At 44.9% G+C, this 22,839-nt stretch overlaps 22 protein-coding genes across 22 annotated transcripts; 9 read left to right on the top strand and 13 right to left on the bottom strand.

Moving 5' to 3' along the window:
• Positions 1–4: 4 nt before the first annotated feature.
• On the bottom strand, positions 5–2,551 carry HK407_03g05390 (ribonuclease; the record flags this gene model as incomplete). Its single annotated transcript, XM_060420532.1, has 1 exon — positions 5–2,551. One exon carries the CDS (start codon positions 2,549–2,551, stop codon positions 5–7), a length of 2,547 nt encoding a protein of 848 aa, XP_060277246.1.
• A 52-nt stretch (positions 2,552–2,603) lies between these two features.
• On the bottom strand, positions 2,604–2,936 carry HK407_03g05380 (ribosomal protein L34; the record flags this gene model as incomplete). Its single annotated transcript, XM_060420531.1, has 1 exon — positions 2,604–2,936. One exon carries the CDS (start codon positions 2,934–2,936, stop codon positions 2,604–2,606), a length of 333 nt encoding a protein of 110 aa, XP_060277245.1.
• A 230-nt stretch (positions 2,937–3,166) lies between these two features.
• Positions 3,167–3,544, bottom strand: HK407_03g05370 (uncharacterized protein; the record flags this gene model as incomplete). Its single annotated transcript, XM_060420530.1, has 1 exon — positions 3,167–3,544. The coding sequence occupies one exon, from the start codon at positions 3,542–3,544 to the stop codon at positions 3,167–3,169; it is 378 nt and encodes a 125-aa protein (XP_060277244.1).
• A 50-nt stretch (positions 3,545–3,594) lies between these two features.
• HK407_03g05360 (uncharacterized protein) lies at positions 3,595–4,452 on the top strand (the record flags this gene model as incomplete). Its single annotated transcript, XM_060420529.1, has 1 exon — positions 3,595–4,452. One exon carries the CDS (start codon positions 3,595–3,597, stop codon positions 4,450–4,452), a length of 858 nt encoding a protein of 285 aa, XP_060277243.1.
• A 112-nt stretch (positions 4,453–4,564) lies between these two features.
• Positions 4,565–5,080, top strand: HK407_03g05350 (uncharacterized protein; the record flags this gene model as incomplete). The annotated part of the gene is made up of 1 exon (XM_060420528.1): positions 4,565–5,080. One exon carries the CDS (start codon positions 4,565–4,567, stop codon positions 5,078–5,080), a length of 516 nt encoding a protein of 171 aa, XP_060277242.1.
• Positions 5,081–5,187: 107 nt separating this feature from the next.
• Positions 5,188–5,667, bottom strand: HK407_03g05340 (uncharacterized protein; the record flags this gene model as incomplete). The annotated part of the gene is made up of 1 exon (XM_060420527.1): positions 5,188–5,667. One exon carries the CDS (start codon positions 5,665–5,667, stop codon positions 5,188–5,190), a length of 480 nt encoding a protein of 159 aa, XP_060277241.1.
• Positions 5,668–5,742: 75 nt separating this feature from the next.
• HK407_03g05330 (uncharacterized protein) lies at positions 5,743–6,450 on the bottom strand (the record flags this gene model as incomplete). Its single annotated transcript, XM_060420526.1, has 1 exon — positions 5,743–6,450. The coding sequence occupies one exon, from the start codon at positions 6,448–6,450 to the stop codon at positions 5,743–5,745; it is 708 nt and encodes a 235-aa protein (XP_060277240.1).
• Positions 6,451–6,708: 258 nt separating this feature from the next.
• HK407_03g05320 (uncharacterized protein) lies at positions 6,709–10,107 on the top strand (the record flags this gene model as incomplete). Its single annotated transcript, XM_060420525.1, has 1 exon — positions 6,709–10,107. The coding sequence occupies one exon, from the start codon at positions 6,709–6,711 to the stop codon at positions 10,105–10,107; it is 3,399 nt and encodes a 1,132-aa protein (XP_060277239.1).
• Positions 10,061–10,684, bottom strand: HK407_03g05310 (uncharacterized protein; the record flags this gene model as incomplete). Its single annotated transcript, XM_060420524.1, has 1 exon — positions 10,061–10,684. One exon carries the CDS (start codon positions 10,682–10,684, stop codon positions 10,061–10,063), a length of 624 nt encoding a protein of 207 aa, XP_060277238.1.
• A 70-nt stretch (positions 10,685–10,754) lies between these two features.
• HK407_03g05300 (uncharacterized protein) lies at positions 10,755–11,045 on the bottom strand (the record flags this gene model as incomplete). The annotated part of the gene is made up of 1 exon (XM_060420523.1): positions 10,755–11,045. The coding sequence occupies one exon, from the start codon at positions 11,043–11,045 to the stop codon at positions 10,755–10,757; it is 291 nt and encodes a 96-aa protein (XP_060277237.1).
• A 118-nt stretch (positions 11,046–11,163) lies between these two features.
• On the bottom strand, positions 11,164–11,550 carry HK407_03g05290 (uncharacterized protein; the record flags this gene model as incomplete). The annotated part of the gene is made up of 1 exon (XM_060420522.1): positions 11,164–11,550. The coding sequence occupies one exon, from the start codon at positions 11,548–11,550 to the stop codon at positions 11,164–11,166; it is 387 nt and encodes a 128-aa protein (XP_060277236.1).
• Positions 11,551–11,686: 136 nt separating this feature from the next.
• On the top strand, positions 11,687–13,006 carry HK407_03g05280 (beta-tubulin; the record flags this gene model as incomplete). Its single annotated transcript, XM_060420521.1, has 1 exon — positions 11,687–13,006. One exon carries the CDS (start codon positions 11,687–11,689, stop codon positions 13,004–13,006), a length of 1,320 nt encoding a protein of 439 aa, XP_060277235.1.
• A 168-nt stretch (positions 13,007–13,174) lies between these two features.
• Positions 13,175–13,792, top strand: HK407_03g05270 (uncharacterized protein; the record flags this gene model as incomplete). Its single annotated transcript, XM_060420520.1, has 1 exon — positions 13,175–13,792. One exon carries the CDS (start codon positions 13,175–13,177, stop codon positions 13,790–13,792), a length of 618 nt encoding a protein of 205 aa, XP_060277234.1.
• A 27-nt stretch (positions 13,793–13,819) lies between these two features.
• HK407_03g05260 (uncharacterized protein) lies at positions 13,820–14,080 on the bottom strand (the record flags this gene model as incomplete). Its single annotated transcript, XM_060420519.1, has 1 exon — positions 13,820–14,080. One exon carries the CDS (start codon positions 14,078–14,080, stop codon positions 13,820–13,822), a length of 261 nt encoding a protein of 86 aa, XP_060277233.1.
• Positions 14,081–14,191: 111 nt separating this feature from the next.
• On the bottom strand, positions 14,192–15,835 carry HK407_03g05250 (uncharacterized protein; the record flags this gene model as incomplete). The annotated part of the gene is made up of 1 exon (XM_060420518.1): positions 14,192–15,835. One exon carries the CDS (start codon positions 15,833–15,835, stop codon positions 14,192–14,194), a length of 1,644 nt encoding a protein of 547 aa, XP_060277232.1.
• Positions 15,836–15,913: 78 nt separating this feature from the next.
• Positions 15,914–16,301, bottom strand: HK407_03g05240 (uncharacterized protein; the record flags this gene model as incomplete). The annotated part of the gene is made up of 2 exons (XM_060420517.1): positions 15,914–16,170; positions 16,196–16,301. The coding sequence occupies 2 exons, from the start codon at positions 16,299–16,301 to the stop codon at positions 15,914–15,916; spliced, it is 363 nt and encodes a 120-aa protein (XP_060277231.1).
• A 4-nt stretch (positions 16,302–16,305) lies between these two features.
• HK407_03g05230 (uncharacterized protein) lies at positions 16,306–17,040 on the top strand (the record flags this gene model as incomplete). Its single annotated transcript, XM_060420516.1, has 1 exon — positions 16,306–17,040. The coding sequence occupies one exon, from the start codon at positions 16,306–16,308 to the stop codon at positions 17,038–17,040; it is 735 nt and encodes a 244-aa protein (XP_060277230.1).
• Positions 17,041–17,178: 138 nt separating this feature from the next.
• Positions 17,179–18,024, bottom strand: HK407_03g05220 (uncharacterized protein; the record flags this gene model as incomplete). The annotated part of the gene is made up of 1 exon (XM_060420515.1): positions 17,179–18,024. The coding sequence occupies one exon, from the start codon at positions 18,022–18,024 to the stop codon at positions 17,179–17,181; it is 846 nt and encodes a 281-aa protein (XP_060277229.1).
• An 87-nt stretch (positions 18,025–18,111) lies between these two features.
• On the top strand, positions 18,112–19,587 carry HK407_03g05210 (haspin serine/threonine kinase; the record flags this gene model as incomplete). Its single annotated transcript, XM_060420514.1, has 1 exon — positions 18,112–19,587. One exon carries the CDS (start codon positions 18,112–18,114, stop codon positions 19,585–19,587), a length of 1,476 nt encoding a protein of 491 aa, XP_060277228.1.
• Positions 19,588–19,596: 9 nt separating this feature from the next.
• On the bottom strand, positions 19,597–21,162 carry HK407_03g05200 (sec1-like intracellular trafficking protein; the record flags this gene model as incomplete). Its single annotated transcript, XM_060420513.1, has 1 exon — positions 19,597–21,162. One exon carries the CDS (start codon positions 21,160–21,162, stop codon positions 19,597–19,599), a length of 1,566 nt encoding a protein of 521 aa, XP_060277227.1.
• A 275-nt stretch (positions 21,163–21,437) lies between these two features.
• HK407_03g05190 (protein kinase) lies at positions 21,438–22,352 on the top strand (the record flags this gene model as incomplete). The annotated part of the gene is made up of 1 exon (XM_060420512.1): positions 21,438–22,352. The coding sequence occupies one exon, from the start codon at positions 21,438–21,440 to the stop codon at positions 22,350–22,352; it is 915 nt and encodes a 304-aa protein (XP_060277226.1).
• A 167-nt stretch (positions 22,353–22,519) lies between these two features.
• HK407_03g05180 (putative tRNA-intron endonuclease) lies at positions 22,520–22,834 on the top strand (the record flags this gene model as incomplete). The annotated part of the gene is made up of 1 exon (XM_060420511.1): positions 22,520–22,834. The coding sequence occupies one exon, from the start codon at positions 22,520–22,522 to the stop codon at positions 22,832–22,834; it is 315 nt and encodes a 104-aa protein (XP_060277225.1).
• Positions 22,835–22,839: the final 5 nt, after the last annotated feature.

Below are 22,839 nucleotides of genomic sequence, written 5' to 3'. Positions count from 1 at the left end.
AGTGCTAATTAACCAGCTTTAGCAAAAACCTCCTGTGGACAAAGAACATCTGGTCATCCCGTACCACACGGACCCGCACTGCTTCAAACATGCAGAGCTGCGTGCTGCAGGCCACGGCCTCCTCTATGTTGTAGTCAGGAACATAAACAATCACACCGTTCGACCTGATCCCCGTGATATATCCGTCGACAGTCGGCTCAGCATGTCTAACAGCCATATATATTGCTAGCTTCTCGCATTCCCAGGACGCCTTCTGTGCCGAACGATGCCTTCGGTTCATATTCTTGCAGGTCCTCTCATCAGCAAACACCTCTTCGGTTCCTTCTTCGCCATGCCTTGCTATAGGCGTAAATGCTACTCGTCCAAGCCCACTGATGCTCTCCTCGCTCTGCCCAGATGTGCTGAGAATATGGCCAAGAATCCTATGAACAACAATATCAGCGTACCTTCGTATTGGAGACGTGAAGTGCGTATACATGTCCGCCCCTAATCCATAGTGATGGAAGCTCGTGACATCTCCCGACAAAAAATACACTGCTTGATTCATCGATCGGATCAGCACTCGCTTTGCAATCTCGCTTTGCTTCCCATCTAGCCGTAGTATCGACTCATTCAGTGCTTTTACAGACGATGTGTCAACCTCAAAGCCTAGAGGAACTGTATTTGGAGGCGGGTGCCTTCTTAGCAGAGATGCTTCCGGATAGTAATGATACATAAACATTGCTGCCGATATGTTTGCAAATATCATCAGCTCCTCAACAAGAATATTCGTTTCATAGCTCTGCTTAAACTCAATCTTTCCATCCCTAAACATCACATCCTTCGTGCTCACATCCAACGATCCCTTCTCAAACCTCTTCTTTCTCAATATCTTGCTTATCCCGTTCAGCCTCCTCAGGCTTTCTCGGACTTCGCACCTTTCCACGCCCTGCTCATTCATTACACCGTTGGCCTCCTCATAGCTCATCGCCCTTCTTGATTTTATTACAGACCTGCAAAACCGTGTGCTAATGATCTCTCCAGACATAGAAACCTCCCAGACCACAGAAAACACGGCTCGCTCCTTCCCCTCAACCAGACTGCACAGGTTTGTGCTAAGAACCGCCGGAAGCATGTCAATTCTCATCTCTGGCAGATATACACTCGTACATCTATCCTTTGCAGCGTCATTAAGGCCACTTCCTTTGCCAACATAGAACGTCACATCTGCAATATGCACTCCCACCTCCATGTTTCCATTTGCAAGGCAGCGAGAATGAAGTGCATCATCAATATCTGTGCATCCAGGCGGGTCAATGCTCAACACAAGAAAATTCCGGAAATCTTCTCTCAATCCCATCGACACCTCTTCGTTGATCCGTCTCATGCTTTCGCACTCATCAAATGCATGTAGACCCGCATCGGCACCATCCCAACTCTTTGCGTAATAAGTTATTCCGTTCGCAAGAAGCACAGACTCTATCTCAACATCCTTCTCTCCCACATTTCCCAAGCATCTGTAATAACGTCCACTTGGATACTTGCTTGTGCTTTTCCAGGCATCAATCTCTACACAAAGCCTCTTTCCCCTCAGCTTCTGCACATCCAGGGCTATAACCCGTATTGCTGGCATTCGTTTATCAATCGGAAGCACAAGCACATGCCGAGATCCAATCTTGTAATAATCATCATTTGGTACACTCCCAATCACTGTCCTGGTCTTCCTCTTGTATATCCCTACAACCTTTCCAAATAAGTTTCCATTCGTGTCTAAAACATTCGCTGGCATGCCTACACTTCCAATCTTACCATCGGCTCCACATTCATTATTCACCCCTTGCATTTGCACTTCCCGATCATCAATAAGTATCGCATCATCTTCACACTTCTCTACCACCTCTACATACACCTCGTCTCCATGCAGTGCTCTGTTCATGCTTTTCTTTCCAATCACATTAATTCGCACTTTTCCATCATTCACTACTCCGCTGTAGCAATTGTACATACTCGTCTCAATTACTCCTCGGTATACTTCTCCAGCACCATACAAAACATCCAGGTTTGTTCTATACTCCTCATACTCCGCATCATCCTCATCCTCGCTATTCATCAGCATATCAGAAATATCCTCACTCACGTACTTCCCATACTCTGCAACGTTATCCTTGCACAAAATAACACATCTGCATTCCCCTGCATGCTTTCTGTAATACTCCAATACTCCCGCAAGTCCCTGCCCGTTCGTTTCTTTGCAAAACTCGTCATAAAACAAAATATACTGCTTTTCCCTCACAAGCGCCTTCAATCTCTTCCTGTCATCGACACTCAGCTCTTCAAGCACAGATTGGCATATGATTGCCTCCACACAATCGCTCTGCAATAAAGCCCAGTATCTGCTCGCAACATATGCATCAGGTATGACAAACACCGGTGCCCGCATTTTCTTTGCTACAGCTGCTCCACAGCATTCAAATCCACAGGGAACATCGCTTCTTACATACCGCTCCCTTGTTCTCTTGGCAAGCTTCAGCCTCTTCGATATTCTTCGTTCGCTCACATTGCCTTTCCACATCAAGGGATCATAAACTACAAAAACAACATGTAAAAACCGAAGGCGCAATTTATTAGTTGCCGGCTACCATGCCAATCTTCTCCTTGACAATCCTCTCCTCATCTGCAAGGAATGCACCGATGATCTTGTCTTCAACACATCTTCCGCATATCGTGGCCCCATATGCCCTGTTGACTCGTCTTGCAGAAACCTTCTGCCGAGAAAACTCTGCAGGCCTCAGCCTTGCAATGCTGCTCAGCTCTGCATTGCATTCGTGGCACTTGTGCTTCTTTGCATTCTTCTTGACTCTTCTGTTGATCAGCTTTCCAGATGGTGTTCGAACCTTCATCCTTATGTTGCTACGTGTCTTGTACGTTCTTCCCTTATGTATAAGAACATTCTTCATCCTGCAAGGGGAAAAATTTTCATCCTGTCTTGTACCTCAGCTGTTCAATCAATGTAATATAAAGTTGTGATTGAACAGAAACGCATTCACATCCATATTGTTTGCATTGCACACATATCATGTTGCAATCCTCATTCATACTACACAGCCATATGTACTGCAATATTTACATTTGTTGCACACTTTGAACTTGCTAATTTACCACAAGCATTTGTACATGCAATCTCATATCACTCAATTGTCTGATGCGTATGCGTATCCAAGTCAAGTGCTTTGAGTTGCCTGTGCGACACGTCATCTTTGTACAGTCCTATAATGTTGACATGCTTCATGCCATATATGGATTTTAAAACATCTTTTGCATCGTCAGGAAGCGCGTACAGCCTGATCCCAAAGTGCTTGCAGAACAATGGAATATGTATGAAAAGCACATCGTCTCTTGGTGTTACGAACACAACTGCAATGTCTCTGTGGCCATCCTCATAGTGCCTCATAAGCTGGTTGTATGTGGTGATTGCACGGTTTGACTCTCTCAGGATGCCGTAGACAATAGATGGATTTGCAATTGTGTGGATGCAGTGCAGATCCGATGAAAGCACCTTTTTCATACAAGGAGTCGAAGATAGATATTTTCGTTAACGGTAACCCCAAAAATTTTATGACAAAAATAACGAAGAAAACAAGCAAAAGCGCAAATGAAAAGAACAAAATGAAGCAAAGCGATTCTGGAAGCGAGGCGACGTCGTGCGATGAGAGTGTTGAGGATGAGTCAGGGTCTAACAGTGTTGAGGAAGAGAGTGGAAGTGACGACAGCACAGGAAGTACTCATGATACTGAGAGCGGAAGTGGAGAAGAAACAAGCAAGAAGGAGGATAATCCGTCGCTTACTGTGTTTATAAAGGGCATTAGCTATGACCTGACGGAGTATGATCTGAAGACGGAGATGGAGAAGATAGGGAATGTGGTGCGAGTAGGCATCCCGATGACCAACGATCACAAGAGGAACAAGGGGTTTGGATATATTGAGTTTAGTAACGAGGAGGAAGTGAAGAAGGCGCTGAAGCTTGACGGAACGGTTCTTCTTGGAAGAGAGGTGGTGGTGAACATGGCACAGCCGAAGTCTACGTCGAAGCAGAAGTACAGCATATATGTGTCGAACATACCGTTTGAGAGCGACAGGAAGAAGCTGAAGGAGTACTTTGAGAGCATGGGCCACGTTGTTGGAGTGTCGTTTCCGTATGATGTTGAGAACAACAGGCTGAAGGGATTTGGATTTATTGATTTTGGCAACAAGGAGGATTATGAGAGAGTACTGAACAAGAGCAAACTGATGTTTGACGATTGCAACCTGTATCACAAGCCGGCAAATGGGCCTCGTGGGCCGAAGAGCGACTATGGTAAGAACAGGAGAAGCAACGACTCCTGGGGATCGAAGTCTAACAGCAAGAAGCATTGGCTGGATGGGCAGAACAAGAGCAACAAGAAGGTGAGGTTTGATGACTCGGATAGCGAATAAACAGCATCTTTTTATTTTGTGTATGTATGTATATCAACACAACTCAGATTTTATGGAAGCATGAAGCGCACCGGATGGACCAGCTGTTGAGTGTTAGTTCTACCCTTGAGTGATGCATGGGGAATCCATGAGAACATTGTATATCAAGAACTTGAACAAAAAGTTGCCTATCACCGAAGTAAAGAGGAGGTTGCATTTGCTTGTTTCTGGCCACTTTAAAGCTTTGAAAGTGAAGATGAGCAACAAGCCAAGCCTCCTTGGCCAAGCATTTGTGCTTCTGGATCAAGATGTCACTGAAGCAGTTATTGGATGTTTAGACAAAATGGTTTTTCTTGGAACGATGATTTCGGTGTGTGCAGCACGCTCTGACATGTGCATAGGCAGAAGAATGGCCAGGATAGCAACAAGCACGCTGCTTATCACGAGCATCCCAAGTTCCACTTCAAAGGAGGATTTGGATGCAATATTGCATGGACTCAAAGGATTTCAATGCATTAGATTTATTCGTGTGAAGAATTTGGCATTCGTAGACTTTGCCTCTGTTGATGATGCCTCAGAAGCATACTCAAAGCTCAATGACGAACTCATCAGCTATTTAAACGGCGCAAAGGTATCTCCATCTGCATAAAATCAATAAATCATTCTGCAGTTCGATGCATCTAAGCAAACAGAAATCAGCCAATCACGGCTTCTCTGCTACACATTCTCGCAACCCTCCCAAGCACATTGCATTAATCATCTCTGCCGCCTTATGTACTTGCCTCTCTTCACGTCCCTGTGGTGCATGTCTTCTACATATAGTTTGTCTTGCTTAACTCGCCCTCCAAACATTCCCCTTCCGTACTGCCTGCCATCCACAAATCCATAGTCCTTGTCGATCGACAGTGGGCTTTGCTCAAGCCTGAACCCGTTCAAATACCTTACTGCTGCATCTGCAGACTCCCTGGCATAGAACTCGACAAAGCAAAACCCGCAAAAGCGCAGTGTGTTCCTGTTCAGCCCCATTATCACTCTGCGGACCCGTCCACACAGCAAAAACAACTCCCATATTCTCTCCTCGCGCACTAACGCACACACATTCGACACAAACACAGTCGCCGATCGTCTCTTCGCCTCAAGATACTCCTCATCAGTCCCCTCAAACGTCTTCTCTCTGTAGAAATAGCCTCGGCTGTCTCCACAGAAATACTTTGCCAAAACATCACTGCTGTCCATCGGCAAGGATTAGCAAGACAGCCATTTCGTATTCAAAAAAACTCTTTAATCAACTTTACATTCCATTCCAGCACTCTACAGCAATGCATGATCAATTACAAACATGCTCACAAAGAACATATAGAACGTCCTTCCTCCATGATCCATCGTCTTGAAGGCTTCCTTGAAGCCAGAGCACAATCTTCTGCTCACAATCTCCAGTCCAAACACGCATCCCAGAATAAACACAATCGCCCCGTTACCTGTGCTCAGCAGCACAAAGAAAATAAGGAGCTTCGTGGCATCCTCCTTCGAAAACTCAATTCTGCGCACACAATCAATAACATTCTTCAGGGTCAGCACCTTGCGCCTATCCTTCACAAGATACATTTTTCCATTGAACATCACCAGGTCCTCAGGATCAACCAGCATCTTCTTGCGCGTCTGCTCAATAGACACAGCAACCAGGATCGACATGTCGCTGGTTGGCACATCGTCCACAAATTGCATCTTGTCCTTACTTTCATTGGCTGCAGAATGGATGCTGCTTGCATCATGGCGTATGCCAACTAGCAACTCATACTCCACAACCAGTGCATCCGGATCCAGGGTGCATATTGCCACAGAATCGTCTGCCTCTCTGCCACCAAACAAGATCTTGGCAATTCCCCTTCCTCCACACATATGCATGCCTAGCATCTGCGACAGAATGTACTTCTTTACATCAAACACCGTGCTGCTCTTCTCAAACTCCTTTGTGCATACATACTTTCCATCGCTTGACTTCATCGTCACTATTACCATCGATTCCTACCACAGGGTTGCTTATATATTTTTATGAATCAATCAGACTGGCAACACTAAAAGGGGAAGCGCTGCACAATGCACATACACAAATGCATCTATGCCTACTAGTGTACAGCGCCTGCATTGCAGATTGCTGGAGTGTAGGCTTAAGTGCATCGCTCAGTATATGCTGCATCTCATAAATGCTTGCTCGTGTGCTTGCATTAAGTGCTCCAAATAAAATGCGATTTCATTCAAAAAACAGCTGTCCCCATCATGCCTATTGACTTTGTACGCTTAAATGACTTGCGCACCGTCAAATACGAGGAAGAATACTGTACATATGCAGAATACATTGGGTCTGTGTCTCTGACGGTCAAGGACAAAATGCTGTATGAAATGGCGTCTATGCATGCAAATAACATGCTGTGCAACCAGAAAGCCAAGGAGTTTATGCAAAAATGCAGCCTGGATAACATCAAGTGCTTTGCTGCAATCTATGGGTACGACGAGAGATTGTGCAAGGCTGATGCAATCAGAATATTGAGAAGTAGATACGATACAGCAGATATGTATGGCAAGGCCGCTGTGTTCCAGTGCATCAGAAGACTCGCCTTCCATCTTGAGTTTGGGCTTGTCAAGCAGATATGCAACGAGGAATGTCTGAGCATGATTATTGGAGAATATGCATTCAAGAATGGGATTGAGGCTGACTTTATTGACAGTGTCCGTGGATTTGAGCCATATGTGTTTTTGGGATATACACAGCTTAACGGACTATTGCTAGACACTTTTGAGCCGTGCTTTGCAAGGCTGATAGGAAGGTGTGCTGAGATACTTGATGTTCTTGACTACTCAAACGATCGAGTTGTTGATGCAGTCATGCGCATACCTGGCAAGAATGAAGCATTTGTTTACATAATGGGTAATGGGCTTGTTCAACGAGGGATGCTGGTTGGCATTGCATGCAGGCTTGAGATTGATTGCACAGTGCTTGCTTGCAACGGGTTTTTTGATAATGTAATGCATGAAGACGGGGTGGAGTTTTTGAGAACAAGATCGGCCAGTGATGCAATCAAGGTTGGAATGGAGAGATGCAGGAGTGAGAAGGTGTGCAGGATGGTCTGTCATGCAATGAAAGGCAGGGAATGCGAGTTTATGTCACACAAGAATGTGGTTGATCTGCTGCTTGTGATGGTGTATCATGACTGCAGGGTTGTGTTTGGAGACGAGTTGCAGCGATTGCAGGAATGTGCTGAGAAGCAGTTTTTGATGTTGAGAGAAAGGCAGGCAGATTGGAGATGCAGTGTTGATGTTGACAGAGCAACGGGCGAACTAAGATTGGCAGGTGCAGAAAGAGGAGTGGCAAGAGAAGATGTGGAATGCACATGCACAGAGAGCCAGAATGATCAGTGCATATGCAATAGTGTACTTGGTGGATTTGAATTTCTGAATAGGAAAAGCATAAGCAAAAGGTGCATGCAGCAGTATATTGACGAGATATGTAAAAGCGATGGCACTGAGGAATGCATCGACAACCAAAGCTTCGTTAGATATGTGAGGAAAAGGCTCGGATTTAGATGCATGGCTAAGAGTTGTGTGCATCCGACGTTTGGGCAGATTTTGCGTCTTCCAAATGCATATTTCTGTGATGCACTTGGGATGTATCTGAATGTATTTTTGAACCTGGTGCAGGAGTTCAACAATGCGCTGGTTCCATCGAGTCGGAAGAGAGACTCAGCAGTCAAGGCGATTGTGAGTTCTGGATATAAGGAGCTGTTTGTAGAGTATCTTGTTACGAAGGACCGGTACTTCCGGATTGCAGTTGATTTTGACAAGTGGTTTGACAAGATGAGTGTGCAGTACAAGAGAATGTATGTGGAGGATCATTTGAGCGTGTTTGTGAAGCATTTTGAACACGTCTTGGCGGTATTTGGCGAAGATGCATGCTTGCTGATGCCAGCTGTTGATTCGTTGAGGATTATTGGGATACCTGATAAACAGATACGCAACATGAAAGATAGATTACAAGAGGCAAGGGGCATAGACTTGATGGATAACAGTGCAAGCACGGATGAAGCAGCGGAAGAATGCATTCATGCAGAGATGTGTGATGGAGATGATGAAGAGAAGGAGAACACTGAGTTGGCAGGGAGTGTGTGTGGTAAGATAGATGGCAAAGATACAAATGATTGCAGCAATGGATATGAAAGTGCGAAGAGGAAAAAAGAAAGCAATGTGTATAATGATGAAGTCGATGTGGAGACGATTTCGTATAGTGATATGAATGGGCGAGTGGGAATGGTCTGCAACGAAGTGAGCATGAGGATGGCGTCTGGAAAAGGGATTGAAAGAGCATCAATGGTTACTGCTGCATTGGTGGGCAATGACGATGTCATGGATAAGGTGGTTTCTGTTGTGTATGATGCAAATCGATGTGGAAGACGGTTTCTGAATGTTGTTGAGTTTATTGTGCGTGTTCTGGCATGCAGCAAAAGAGAGCTTAGAATATTTCCGTGGATTAATAAAATTGCAAAGAGGCATGTTGAGGAGAGTGAAGGATGCATGGTGGTGTATTTTGTTGCTATGAAGGCACGAATCGAGGAGATAAATGCGATTGTTGAGGAATACAGAGATAGAGCAATTGACTTAATTTGTAGTGCACTATGCAATAGGATTTCGATGGCCAGAGAGTGCGTGAATGGATATGTGAAGGTTGGCGATGCAGTTGAGCAGCCAGTAGTCAATAAGAAGGATGAGGTGCGCATTGAAACGATGTTTGTGGGCGAGGAGAGTGGGTGGAGGCCTAGGATGGAAGATACTGTAAATGCGCTTGTGCACTCTGATAAGGAATTTAAGCAATATGTTGGATTGAGATGTGCATTAGCTCTTGGCATTTGGATTGATGTGCACAAGCATCTTGACTCTGGAAGCGATAGAATAGTTGAGACTGTGCTGAAGCAGCTAAGAAAGGAGGATGTGACAAAGACGGTTAATACGAAACTGATGGATATTCTGTGCAGAAGAGGAAAGCTTGATGCAGTAGGAAAGGAGTGTCTAAGGCTGGTGGATGTGGATGATCTTGATACAGATGATGCCGGCAGGATCAACGACATGTTTTTTGTTGATCCGATTGGGTATCTTGATATTCTTCCGAGAATGGTAGAAAGAGGATATGAACTGTCAAACATGGTGTTTGTTGAGCTGATAAAACAGTTGAAGAGATGCAATGTGGACAAGGTGACTACTGATGCTATGAATGTGCTACGGAGCGCAAAATACACAGAGGAGATGGTTTTTGAGAGCATCATATCGATTGAGAGTGCAAGGCTTGACTCTAAGATGTTTCTTATAGAGAAGATACTAGCATCTGGAATAGAATTGAATGTATCGATGTTTTTGAGACTATGTGTGCATATTGGAAACGAAGACAACTACCAGGTTTTGGAAGGTTTGCTGAATGTTCTAAGGGTAGGGGGAATCAAAAGTAGCGATATTATCAATAAATGGAAAGGTAAAAAGTCATTGGAAAAGCTGATGACCAGGATATACCCGTTGTGGATGGAGGACGTGAATTATTACAAAGGGCTGTTGAAAAAGATCAAGGATGACACAAGCGAAATAAGGTTTATTGCTGGATTCTATAAGAACGAGCTTCGGGCACTGCATATGTGACTGATGTAAAATTCTGGTCATATGATTGCTGCTGTGAAGATCCAGATGAATCTTGTACAGTTAGGCATTTCATCTTGTGCCTATCTAGAGACATATTGTGAGCATACTGCTTTCCACAAGGACACGAAAATGGTCTTTTGAGCTGATGAACCGATCGTACATGAGTGGAAAGATTGCTCTTCTTACTGAACTCAAACTTGCAGTGTTGACACGCATAAACTTTCTTTTCATGATTAAACACCTTTATGTGATGACTGTTTACATGTGATTCAAACCATGCATACTTACTGTATGTCTTTTTGCATGTGCTGCATTTATAGTGCACACAAGTTCTTTTGTGCTTGCAAAGCCTGTCATCAGTATGGCATTTGTATCCGCACTTCGAACATTTGAATTCTGGAGGAAAATGGCTTTTCTTGTGGATTGTCAGATGGCTGTTCCTCATGTATGCCTTCTCGCACATGTCGCATCTATAAGGTCGCTCGTTTGTGTGTGTGTTCAGATGATCGTTGAGCTTTGCAGCTCTTGTAAATGTCTTTCCACAGCCTTGCACATTGCAACAGAACTCGTTGCCCATGGTGCCGTTCAGGGATTCCGGCCAGTAATTTAATAATCGCTTTGCTTCACACGTTTATGGTCATGGGCATTCAGCCGCCATGAATCGTGGAGATAAGCACAATCTCGTCTCCATGCACGGCTGGTGTTTTTTCTCTTTGCATGATTTCCCAATCCATCTTGTTGATAATGCAGATTGTTCCATGCACCAGTTCGCCATGGCGATCAAAGAAGCTGCTTCTTGCATCTGCATCGGTGCTACACAAATACCTCAGCACATCTCCAATCGTTTCTATCCTACTGCCCTCGATTGCTTCTTTGCTTACTGCTAGTTCGCTATTGTTGAGCCTTGCAACGCTTGCTCCATTAAATCTCAGCTTCATTGCTGGGCATCTGCAGGCAGGAATTATGCAGGCACGAACCCAGCATCATTCAGCATCCCAGCACAATATTCAAACAAATCCACATCAGGCTGCATATCAACACATTTACTACACTAAATTATACAAAGCACGAGCCATATAACTCATCCACATTCTTGTCAAGATCAGGGTCGTCTGCAATCTCATCTGGCCGTACAGATCTCAAAAGAACACCTGCAAACACTCTATGCATACTATCAAGAAACTGCTTTGCATCACTCCTGGAATGCATAAATAGCAGCTTATATCCAGACGGCATCACATATGCGCTGACCTTCGCATCGCCATAGGTATCCAAGCATCCAAAGTAGCTTGCTGTGGACGATGACATCTTCTCCACCAGTGCATCGATCGATCCATACACAATGATCACCAATCTGCAGTACTCCTCGTCGCTTGCGTTGTTGAATATCCTCTGGTAAACAATATCGTTCTTTTCAGAGACTATTACTAGGAGCTCGCCCATGGGCTGGCGAACGGCAGTGTTTAGAAGCAAGGCATTTGTGATATGCTCGATGATACAAGATGGGTACCTGGTGGAAATGCCTGCAACCTGGCTAGCGAGGACATGTTATATTCAGGCCAAAAAATTTGCCCTTCAAATGAGAGAAATCATCCACTTACAGACAGGGCAGTGTGGAAATCAGGTTGGATGCAAGTTCTGGGAAACGATTAGCGGAGAGCACGGAATAGACCAGACAGGCAGATATGTTGGCGAATCTGAAAACCAACTGGAGAGGATTAATGTGTACTACAACGAGGCGTCGTCGAAGAAGTATGTTCCGCGTGCGGTTCTGATTGATCTTGAGCCAGGGACGATGGATGCAGTGAGGCAGGGGCCGTTTGGGGATCTGTTCAGGCCGGACAACTTTGTCTTTGGACAGAGCGGAGCAGGAAACAACTGGGCAAAGGGACACTACACCGAGGGCGCAGAGCTGATAGACTCGGTGATGGATGTGGTAAGAAAGGAGGCGGAATCGAGCGATTGCTTGCAGGGATTCCAGATAACACATTCGCTTGGAGGAGGAACAGGAGCAGGGATGGGAACGCTGTTGCTGTCGAAGATCAGAGAGGACTTTCCAGACAGGATGGTATGCACGTTTTCGGTGGTTCCGTCGCCCAAGGTGAGCGATACGGTGGTTGAGCCGTACAATGCAACGCTTTCTATACACCAGCTTGTTGAGAATGCAGACGAGACGTTCTGCATTGATAACGAGGCACTGTATGACATATGTTTCAGGACATTGAAGCTGAGCAATCCTGGATACGGGGATCTGAACCATCTTGTGTCGCTGGTGATGAGCGGAGTCACCACGTGCCTCAGATTTCCTGGGCAGCTGAATGCGGATCTGAGGAAGCTGGCTGTGAACATGATACCGTTTCCTAGGCTGCACTTTTTTGTGGTGGGATTTGCACCACTGATTGCAGTCGGAACACAGAAGTTCAGGACGTACTCTGTGTCTGAGCTTACACAGCAAATGTTTGATTCAAAGAACATGATGACTGCATGCGATCCCAGGAAAGGAAGGTACCTGACGGTTGCAGCAGTGTTCCGTGGCAAGATTTCAATGAAGGATGTGGATGAGCAGATGTCGATGGTGCAGTCGAAGAACAGCTCGCTGTTTGTCGAATGGATCCCAAGCAATGTGAAGACTGCAGTGTGTGACATTGCACCCACTGGGCTTGAGATGTCGGCAACGTTCGTTGGAAACACCACATCAATTCAGGAACTATTTAAGAGGATCTCTGATCAGTTTACGGTGATGTTCAGAAGAAAGGCATTTCTGCATTGGTATACTGGCGAGGGTATGGATGAGATGGAGTTTTCTGAGGCTGAGTCAAACATGAATGATTTGCTTTCTGAATATCAGCAGTATCAAGATGCAACTGTTGGAGATGTTGAAGAGTTTTTGGTTAATTAAAGTGGTGCTCTTACTGTGTTTGTATGTTATGGCTGAGAATGATGTGTGCCTGTGTAAGATATTTCATGCACTTGTGAATGCGATGGCATTGCATCATAATGTTTCATATACATGCATTTGAAACCGTGTTTAGGAGAATAAATTTATTGCTGCAGAGACATAAACCAAATGTTGCATATTCTAGAGAAGGAGCACGGCTCCCGCTATCTTCTTGATGCTAACGGAGTCGATCCATTCACACAGAGGCCGTTTTCAGACATGATGAAGGATGCACACTCAAGAAAGCACGATTATTATCTTGCAAGGGTACAGTGCAAAGGCACAGCAAACGATGCAAAAGCACCATACTATTGCTATGATGCCAGGCAGCTTTGCAAGTATGTCTTTGAAATGGTCATATCCACGGAAGGAAGGCAGATCAGAATCAAAAACTTCCAGGATCCTATCAACAACGAGCATATCAACGAAATCAGCTTCTTCCTGCTCAAGTACGACTCTGACACACCGCTACGTGCTGAGTATGTGCGCGATCACGAAAAGTTCCTCTGCAACAACAGCTTCCGCAGTAGGATCTTCTACCAAAGTGGAGTTGCTGAAGAGCTGCCCGTCAACTTTCAGTTCACCCCAAAGGAAATACCCATCATCAACAAACGAAGATTCCTCTCCATCCTCATAATGGTTGTTATTCTTCTTGTGGTGGCAACATTGCTCTTTGTGTTCACTGAGAAGGGTAGCGTGAAGCCTTATCCATTGCACCACTCCATCAACGGAAAGCATCGCATCTAATAAATCCATCCGAGACCTGTCTTCACTTTACTTTGTTTTGTTCAAGAACGGTGCAAACTTCAATGCTGGTGGCAGTGCAAACAGCACAATTGCAGATCCCCTGATAAAAACCTCCTTCTTTCTCTCCAGGCCTTCTTTTGACAATACAGATACATCCACAAGCTCTGCATTCATACAGTCGTCTATCTCCTTAAGCAATCCTTGGTACATGCATCCACTGTCCGTCTCTATACTGACGGCAAATCCTTGGGACTCATACAGCAGTCTCAATGGAACACTAACCACCATGGGCATTGCACACTAATTACTTCAACAGTCAAAAGCTCGTAACCCTATGAAATACTCTGAATAACACTTTATTACGACAACACACTCAATATCCTGTCTATGCTGTATTCCTCAGTCAGTACGGTTCCTACAATTTGTATTCTCGCTCTTTCGAGGCTCGTTCATCCAATCTCCTCCACGGACACGTCTGCCCCTTTCAAGCTGACTCTCGTTCCGCTTCACATCTGGCTCTCCTTGCATTCTTGGCTGCCTCAACTCACTTATAGACTTCTCTTCTTTTCTTTCCTGCCTCTTGTTCATGCTATATGAATCAACACTCGGTGGTACATATGCCTTGGGCTTCTCATCAGGCTCACTCCTCCAATTGCTGACACGTACTTTTCCACTTGCACTCACTTCCTCACTTCTTCTATTCTGTACCTCCTCGCTTCGCTTCTCTTCCTCAATCCTACTCGACAGCATCACACTCAATCTTTCTATACATTCCGCATGCTTCTTCAGCTTCTCCCTGCTTCGTCGTTGCTCATTTTCATTCTCTTCGAACATTCGTCGCATCGCCATGTCCCTTTCTTCATACCATACATCATCTATCCCCTCTGCTTTGTCCATATAGTATCTCAAGTACACCCTCATCTTCTTGTAAACCCCTGAAAATCGGTCTCGGAACCTTATTTCGTTCTTTTGGCCACATGCCTCTGCCCTTCCATACGCACTCCCTACTTCCTCTATCCTTCTCGGTATCCTCCTCTCTTCCTCGGGCATCTTTGCATCCTCCACCTTCTCGCGATACTCTTCACAGATCTCAAACACTTTCCTCTCAACACTCCTATACTCATATCCATCTGCCTTCACCTTTCCTCCATCTATCTCAAAGCCAAGATCGTTCTTCTTCATAAACACAATCAGATCTATGTTCTCATCGGCACATACTGCATTCAACACACAATCTGCATATCTACTCCACATCCCAAAATTAAACCTTCTCCTCACCAGCGTGTCCTTAACACACTCAATCCCTGCACATCGTCTCTCAACATTCCCAAGCACCTCAAACACATCAATGCACTTCATCTTTCCGAAGCACTTCCTGTGTATTTCTCCCTCGTTCTTCATCCCCGCATACCTACATATCAATCGGAAGTCATCAAGACTGCTCTGCTTGCTCATTGCATTCGCATCCAGCGATACAAGCATGCCAACCACGTTCACATACGAAAAAAGCATATTCGACTCAATAAAAATCTCGCTCAGAACATCAAGATACTCTGTCATTGCCCACGCAGGCATCCCCATCTGCAGAAGTACCTCGCTTATCCTCCTGCTCACCACATAGCACTCATACTCTGCCGCATTACTGCCCAGTAGCCTACAGAGATCAAGCAGAACCACTACCGCATTCTCATTCATCTTCTCACGCATCATGCAAACTCCTTGCTCGTACATCCTCTCAAAACACCTAAAAAACCGCATGCTCTCTTCAAACTCATACTCCTTCTTCATTGCATCCATCCATCCCTTGTATAGCTCAAGCACTTCATCATACATCCTTTCCTGCACAAAATAGTTCTCAAAAACCTCATACACATCCCCCTTGCATCGTCGGCCTCCAGTAAATGCACCGTAAAACTTCACCACATGCTTCATATCAAACCTATGCTCAAACACATACTGCCGCAGCACACTCGCTATGCCCTCATCGGCTCGGCTCCACACACGAGCTGCCATCTCCATGAGTTGCACATCTTCATCATCCATTTGGGGCTATTTTTTCGCCTTATTCAATCCTCTCCGCATAGCCTCTCCTCATGGCCATTTCCATCTCAAAACCTAACATCAGTACCCTCTTGCTTTATTGATCATTTCATATCCAAACGAGCTTATCATCCCGCTCATCCCGCTCTTTATTCCAAACCTCCTGCCATTCCTCATCCCACACACAAACGATGAAGCAAACGGTGCAAACAGCTGCTTGGCATATCCTGAAACACCCAGCGCATTCAATCCACAACTTATCAGTGAATACACCATCGACTGCTTTGCCATCTCTCCCCCACTTCTTACTGGCTGCTCAATCACTGCTCTTCTGTTTGCTCAAATTAGCCACTTCTCACTTACATTCTTCTTTTCTTAGAACATTGCTTACAAGCACACTTATGCCTCCAACAACAAACGAATTCCCAGTCACTTCAAAGATCCTCAGCACTGCATCACATCCGCCCATTCCCATGGGCTTGCCTTCGCTTTTATTCTCATCAATCAGAATCCCCATGGACAGGACGGATGAGTATCTAAAACACATAGACACCAGCTCCCAGGTTCCTCTCCAATCATCCGAAAAAACATTCTACGATGCAATCATCACCAAAATAGAGCACATCAGCAAAAGGCTTGCAAAGTCGTTGTCCTACAAAGAGCTTCTTGCAGTTGAGGAGCAGTTTTTGTCTCTGGCATCAGAATCACAGCAGACAATCGATTCCATCTCGTTACAGGGCTCAAACGACCTTGTTCTTCACTTTGAAGGCATAAAGAAGATCATCTGCATGAATCTAAAGGCACTTGAAGACAGGATTGCAAAGCTCAAGGACAAAAAGATGGGCATGTCTGTGGACCTTGATCCTGAAAGGCCGCAAACATTCAAACAAATCGACCAGGTACAGGCAATGGAAGAAGAAAACAAAAGGCTGGTTGAAAAATACAGCATTGAGGGATACAGGCTCACAAGGCAAAGGCTGCTTGAGGTTGAAGCTCTGCAAGACACAATATTCCAGCATCTAGTCCTACAGGATGAAAGAATAGATGGCATCGTGGACATTGCATCAAGGGCCGGTAAGTGCGTTTCAAAAGGGAATGATGCGCTGGATAGAGTTGGCGAGTCTGGAAAGCTCTTTCGCAGGTTATTGTTTATTCTACTGCTTTGCATGTCGTTCATCTTGGTTTTCCTTCACTACTACTACAGATAATTCATTTACATAATAGAAACCACAGAAACACACAAAGCGTATGTGATATTAAATCCTTAGCAATATTCATGCATCTTTCATGATACCAATGCATCAGTGCTCGTTCATGTGATGCTCATATGCTGTGCCCTTAAGGCATCATGTTTTTGTCAGCATAACCGCAGAGATCACATCTGCATCATCTAGGATTTGATTGATTGCATCCTTGTTTCTATGCCTTTCCTCAACTATCTTCTTGAAATCAAAGCATGCCTTTCCTCTTGCAAATGTGATGACTGGAACTGTTTTTGTTTCGTTTTCTTCAACAACTGAATGAACAGATGTAGTGCACTGCACAGGCATGAATTTCCTGTGCTCTTCCGTATTCTGCATTCTTATGGCATTTGATTCTCTTATTTCCTCCTCAGCCATGCCTGCTGACTTCTGTGCTGCTTTGCCTGTATCGATTTTGGCTGGCTTTATCCATCTTAGCTCGCGCCTTTCCTGTGCATTTGCACGTTTCAGGTCACCATATGCATTTACATTCCGTTTAGGTGATCTTGAATCCCTGAACTGCGTCTCCACTGCATCTATAACATCGGATTCCATTACTGTCCGTTCAATCTCTTTGATCTTAATCAGATTTGCATCCCACGACACCTTCTTTCGCCTCTTGGGCATAGAGTCGTCATACATCCTCAACACTTCCTCTGCACATTCTGCATTTGCCTGTGCAGCGCGATCAACAGCCTTGCGTAGCCCAGACGCCTCAAACTGCTCCTTGGTAAACATAGAGCTCTTCAAAAGCCTCAGTGCCTCTTCAACATCTGGGTAAAGCACCTCAAGACTAAACAGGATGAAGTCTGTATAGAACGGATGCGATGATGGAAACACCGCTCCTTCAATTATCTCGCCAATCGTCTGCTTTGTGCATCCAGCAACTTCACACGGATCTTCAATCTCAAATACCCTTTCTATCTTTGCAATCACATCCCGCTCATGCATCCTGCAGGGCATGCTACAACTGTGTTTTGGCAAAGCACTTGTGGATGCACAGGCTACTTGTGAAATGCACTCACCCTATGCGTATACATGAGAAGGTTCGGAAGCAAGCAGCAATCATCACGCAACAGCACGTACGAAGACATGAGAAGAGCATTCGATGCAATCAAGACAAGGCTGGCGAATGCAAGCAGCTCGATGATTTCTGTGGATCTAAGCACGGCAGTTCAAGGCGATGGCCCGTGTGCCGGTGAAAGATCAGCATGTGATTTCACATCGATTTCGTCGGATGAAGACTCCTGCTCGAATACACTTGTTAGTATTGGGCCTGAATACAGAGGTGCTGTTGACGATGCAGGCACAGTATGCTCCGAAACAAGCACCAATAAGGCTGGTCATTGCACGGAGCATATTGAAAGTAATAAAAGGCCCAATACAAGCCTTAGTGCGAAGTACACAAGTGCTGAACTCAATGATAATCAGGAAATAAGCAAAAGTCAAGGGTGTGAAGAAAAAGCAGATGATCAGATGATTACACGCGAACTTATTCATGAAGAGTCGCTTTCGGATGAGATGGATTACAAGGAGCTTGGATTCGTAAGTTTTCTTGGAATATTTGATGGAGAGGCTCAGCAGGTAGACAACATAACATTCCGTAGAATGCGTGGAGAAGCGGACGGGATATCGCATTCTGACATGTGCACAGAAGGCATGCGCACAGATATGCAGCATCTGAAAAAAATTCGGTTTGACCAGATGCCAAAAGACGTACGAAAGATTGGCGAAGCAACATTCAGTGAGGTATTTGCACATGGTACGCTGGTGTACAAGATTATTCCGCTGGGAAAATCCTCTAACGAGACATGCATGCAGTCATTTCTCAAAGAGTCAAGCATATTCCAAACGATCTGCAATGAAGAGGGTGTGTGCAGACTTGTAGATGTGTTTCTGCTGAAAGGGCGATATTCCGAAGAGTATCTGCGTGCATGGGACGAGTATGGAGAGGAAGAAAACGAAAGGCCATGCAAGTACAATGAGGAGCAGGAGTATGGAGTGCTGGCTATGGAGGATGGAGGAATGAGTCTGGAAGATGTGAAATTTACAGACTGCTCTGAGGTTAACAGGTTTCTAAAGAGTGTAGCGAGGGCACTTGCGAATCTTGAGGAGAAGTACGAGTTTGAACACCGAGACTTACACTGGGGAAACATACTTATCAGCGGCGGAAAGGTGAATTTGATAGATTTTTCGCTCAGTAGGATCAGAAGCAGTGGAAGAGTGATATATGAGGATCTGAATGCAAAGGAATGGCTGTTTGAGGGAGATGAAAGCATAGATATACAGTTTGGAGTGTATAAACAGATGCGTGTGCTAAGCTGCAGCGATTGGCAGGCATTTGTGCCAAGAAGCAATGTTCTATGGATGAAGTATCTTGTACAGAAAGCATTTAGTAAGGTCAGGTTCCGAGGAAGGAGTTCGGTGATTTCACAATATATTAGGATCATGGATAGCAGCAGCTCGATGATAGAGGCTGAGCAAATGCTGAACAAATGCACAAAAATACAATAAAACAACATTTTAATCTTGCTCAAGCAATCTCTCGATCTGCTTAAGGAACATGCCTGCATTCAGAACCTCAGTACACCCATATATAACAGGTATGCCCAACCTCTCTTCAGCAAGTTTCAATGCCTTAAGCTCGGTGTATGTGCCTCCTCCCACACAGAAAGCCACCACCTTTGAAACCTCACTTGGATATATTGTGTTTGATCCAGCAGGGTCGAAGACCTTCATGCTTGAGTAATCCTGAGACTTGATAGATCCATGAATCATCTCAACAAGAGACGATACAGGCGTCTGCTCCTTCACCGGCAGGAGCTTTTTGACATTACCCATGAGGTTTGTAACAACCTGTGAATACAGCGTACCTGCCTTGTCTGTGGCACCTCCCTTCTGCTTCCTGAAGAAATCGATTGCATTCGACTTTATCTTTCTTTTCTTAAGCAATGGATCAACAAGATCCGCATCTTTTGTGCCAAGCAGCACAATTGCAAGCCGTAGGATGTCCTCATCACTGCCCTTTTCACAAACATCCACCAGCTCCTGCGTGGTGTATCCGCCCTTCTCAACCTTGTAGAAGTCATCGATTGATCTTTCCTTTATAATCTCCACCATTTCAGAGCATATTGAAATGTGTGCATTTACAGACTCGCTTCGCTTCGCAAGCTCGGGTGCCTTCTCAAGAACCTCTTGTATTGTCTTCTTGTCTGTCCTTTCATCCACACTCCTCAGGGCCATCTCCTTCTTGTACTCAAGCAGCTCTTTCTCAACACTCTCCACAACCACAGGAAAATATTCATTGCCGCATTTCCTCCACAGGCCGTCCTGCGGATCCAGATCAAACGTCCTTTTGCCACTCATCGAAACCTTATTCGCGCCAAGCTCCAGAAGATCGCACATCAGTGCATTGTAGCTCCATACATGCTGTACAGGCGTAATCACATCGTAGTTCCTGTTGACCACTATCAGCAAGGGCCTCTTCGCTGTCTTCTTGATCACCTTTGTGTTGCGTATCTTCGATTCAAGCATCTTGCCAATCTGCATCGAGACATCATCGTCCTTAGATACAACAAACGGAACCTCTCCCAGCGTCACAAAGACACTCATTAGGCATCCCACAATCTTCCTTAATGTCTCCGGATCAGCCATGCTCGCAAAGCTGTTGCACATCCCAAACGTAAACATGTCTTCCTGCAATGCAACAAAGTCAATAAACTGGTCATACACCGACTTTACTCTCAATCCATATCCCTTTTCAGACAGCAAAAACCCCAGCTGCTCAATCTCCCTCCTTCCTACACTTGCTGAAAAGTTCAAGTAGAACTCGGAGTACAGCTGTGCAAGCACATCCTCTGCAATCCCACTTGCGCTTGAAACAAAGTACACGGCTGGGGTGTTGCTGATTGGATGCCTCTTCTGTGATGTAAGGAAATGAACTGTTATTCCACACTCCCTCAGCTCATTGACCCTCATGAGAGGAGAAAGAATTTGCTGTGTGTGCTCATCAATGACCAAAACCTTCCAGGGATTGGCTGGTAGTAATAGAAAGTTTTTTATTTTCTGTTTCTGAAGCTCTCGTAGCATTTGTGTTTGTCAGGGCATCGGCACGATCGATTTTGTGCATGCAACAAGAACAAGAAAGTTGTAAATAAGCGTGGCTGCATATTTGTGGGTCTGCATTGTGTGCATACGAAGCATATGCATGTGGGCGAATACAATGATGTGGTATTGAAGCATATGCTTGCTATAGATATGTATATGCTCATTATATGCGTGGATGTGTTTGTGTTTAAGGCTAGCATTGGTGAACGGTGGCAGGCTGGGAAATAAATCTTTTTGTTATCCCATCAAGGCAGGCAATGACAACAGAGATTCGGAATATCAGGCTGCTGGAGAAGATTGCATCTGGAGCATTTGGAGAAATATATGTTGGGGAGAACATGGCAACAAGCCAGAAGGTGGCGGTGAAGCTTGAGAAGAAATCGCAGTATGGACAGCTTAAGCATGAGTATGCAGTATACAAGATGCTTGGAAGCCACAGTACACCGAAGGTTTATGAGTATGGGAAGATTTTGTATGAGAGCGTGTATGTGAATGGAATGGTGATGGAGCTGCTTGGAAAGTCTTTAGAGCAATTGTTTGCAGGTACAAGTAGGCAGTTTTCGATGAAGACGGTGCTGATGCTGGGCGAAAGGATGGTTGATAGCATAGAGTATCTGCATCACAGAAACTATGTGCACAGAGATATCAAGCCGGACAACTTTGTGTTTGACATACATGGAGAAAGATTGTACTTGATTGATTATGGGCTTGCAAAGGAGTTCAGGAACCCAGCAACGTTCAAGCACAGAGAGATACGAACAGACAAGTCCTTGACAGGGACAGCAAGATATGCGTCTTTGCGCACGCATCAAGGATACGAGCAGAGCAGAAGAGATGACCTTGAAAGTGTTGGGTTCTGCATGGTATACTTCTTGAAAGGCAGGCTTCCTTGGCAAGGATTGAAGGCAAAAACAAAGCAGGAGAAGTATGACAAAATACGAGAGAGCAAGGAGAGCATTTCTCTGTATGAGTTGTGCATGGGTCTTCCTAAGGAGATCCATTCATTCTGCTTCTATGTGCGGAATCTTGGCTATGAAGACATGCCGAACTATGCATATTTGAAGGCATTGCTGAGTGATGCACTGAGACAGAGGGGAATGAGGAGTGATGGTGCGTACGATTGGATGGTGAAGGGATCTGCAGAGCCTCCGGCTGACTTTGGAGTACTGTAGACAGGTGGTTTAGCATCAGAAAGCAATGCGTGCATGCGGATTATGCCAATGCATTGATGAGTATGAATGCAGCTCTAAGCTATGATTTGATGCAAATAGATACTTGTGCAGATGTAGATGCTTAATTGGCAAGCGTGATGATTTTTGGTTTATCAGGGATTTTATGCATGGATGTGATGCCTGGGGTTCGAGCACAGCGAAGAGAAGTGCTAATGAATGCATTTATCAAGGATGGGTTTGTGATTGGAGACGGATTGAAGTATGGAGTGGATCTACTGCTGTATACGGATGATCCCTCGAAGGTGCACTCTCGGTATGGCGTGCTGATTGACGATGGATACAGCATGCAGGACATTATAGGCATTCAAAGGACCTGTGCATCAGCAAACAAGGAGATGGTGCTGGTTTTCTTTGCGGAGGATGGATTTGAAATGGTGCTTGTGGAGAGGATGCAGCTAAAGAATGTAGAAGAAATAAAATAAGAAAC

Source organism: Ordospora pajunii (genome assembly GCF_021821965.1).
Source record: "Ordospora pajunii strain FI-F-10 chromosome Unknown Cg_03, whole genome shotgun sequence".
Lineage (NCBI taxonomy): Eukaryota > Fungi > Microsporidia > Ordosporidae > Ordospora > Ordospora pajunii.
Note: the sequence above shows the minus strand (reverse complement) of the source record. Positions and strands in the feature narration are given on the sequence as shown.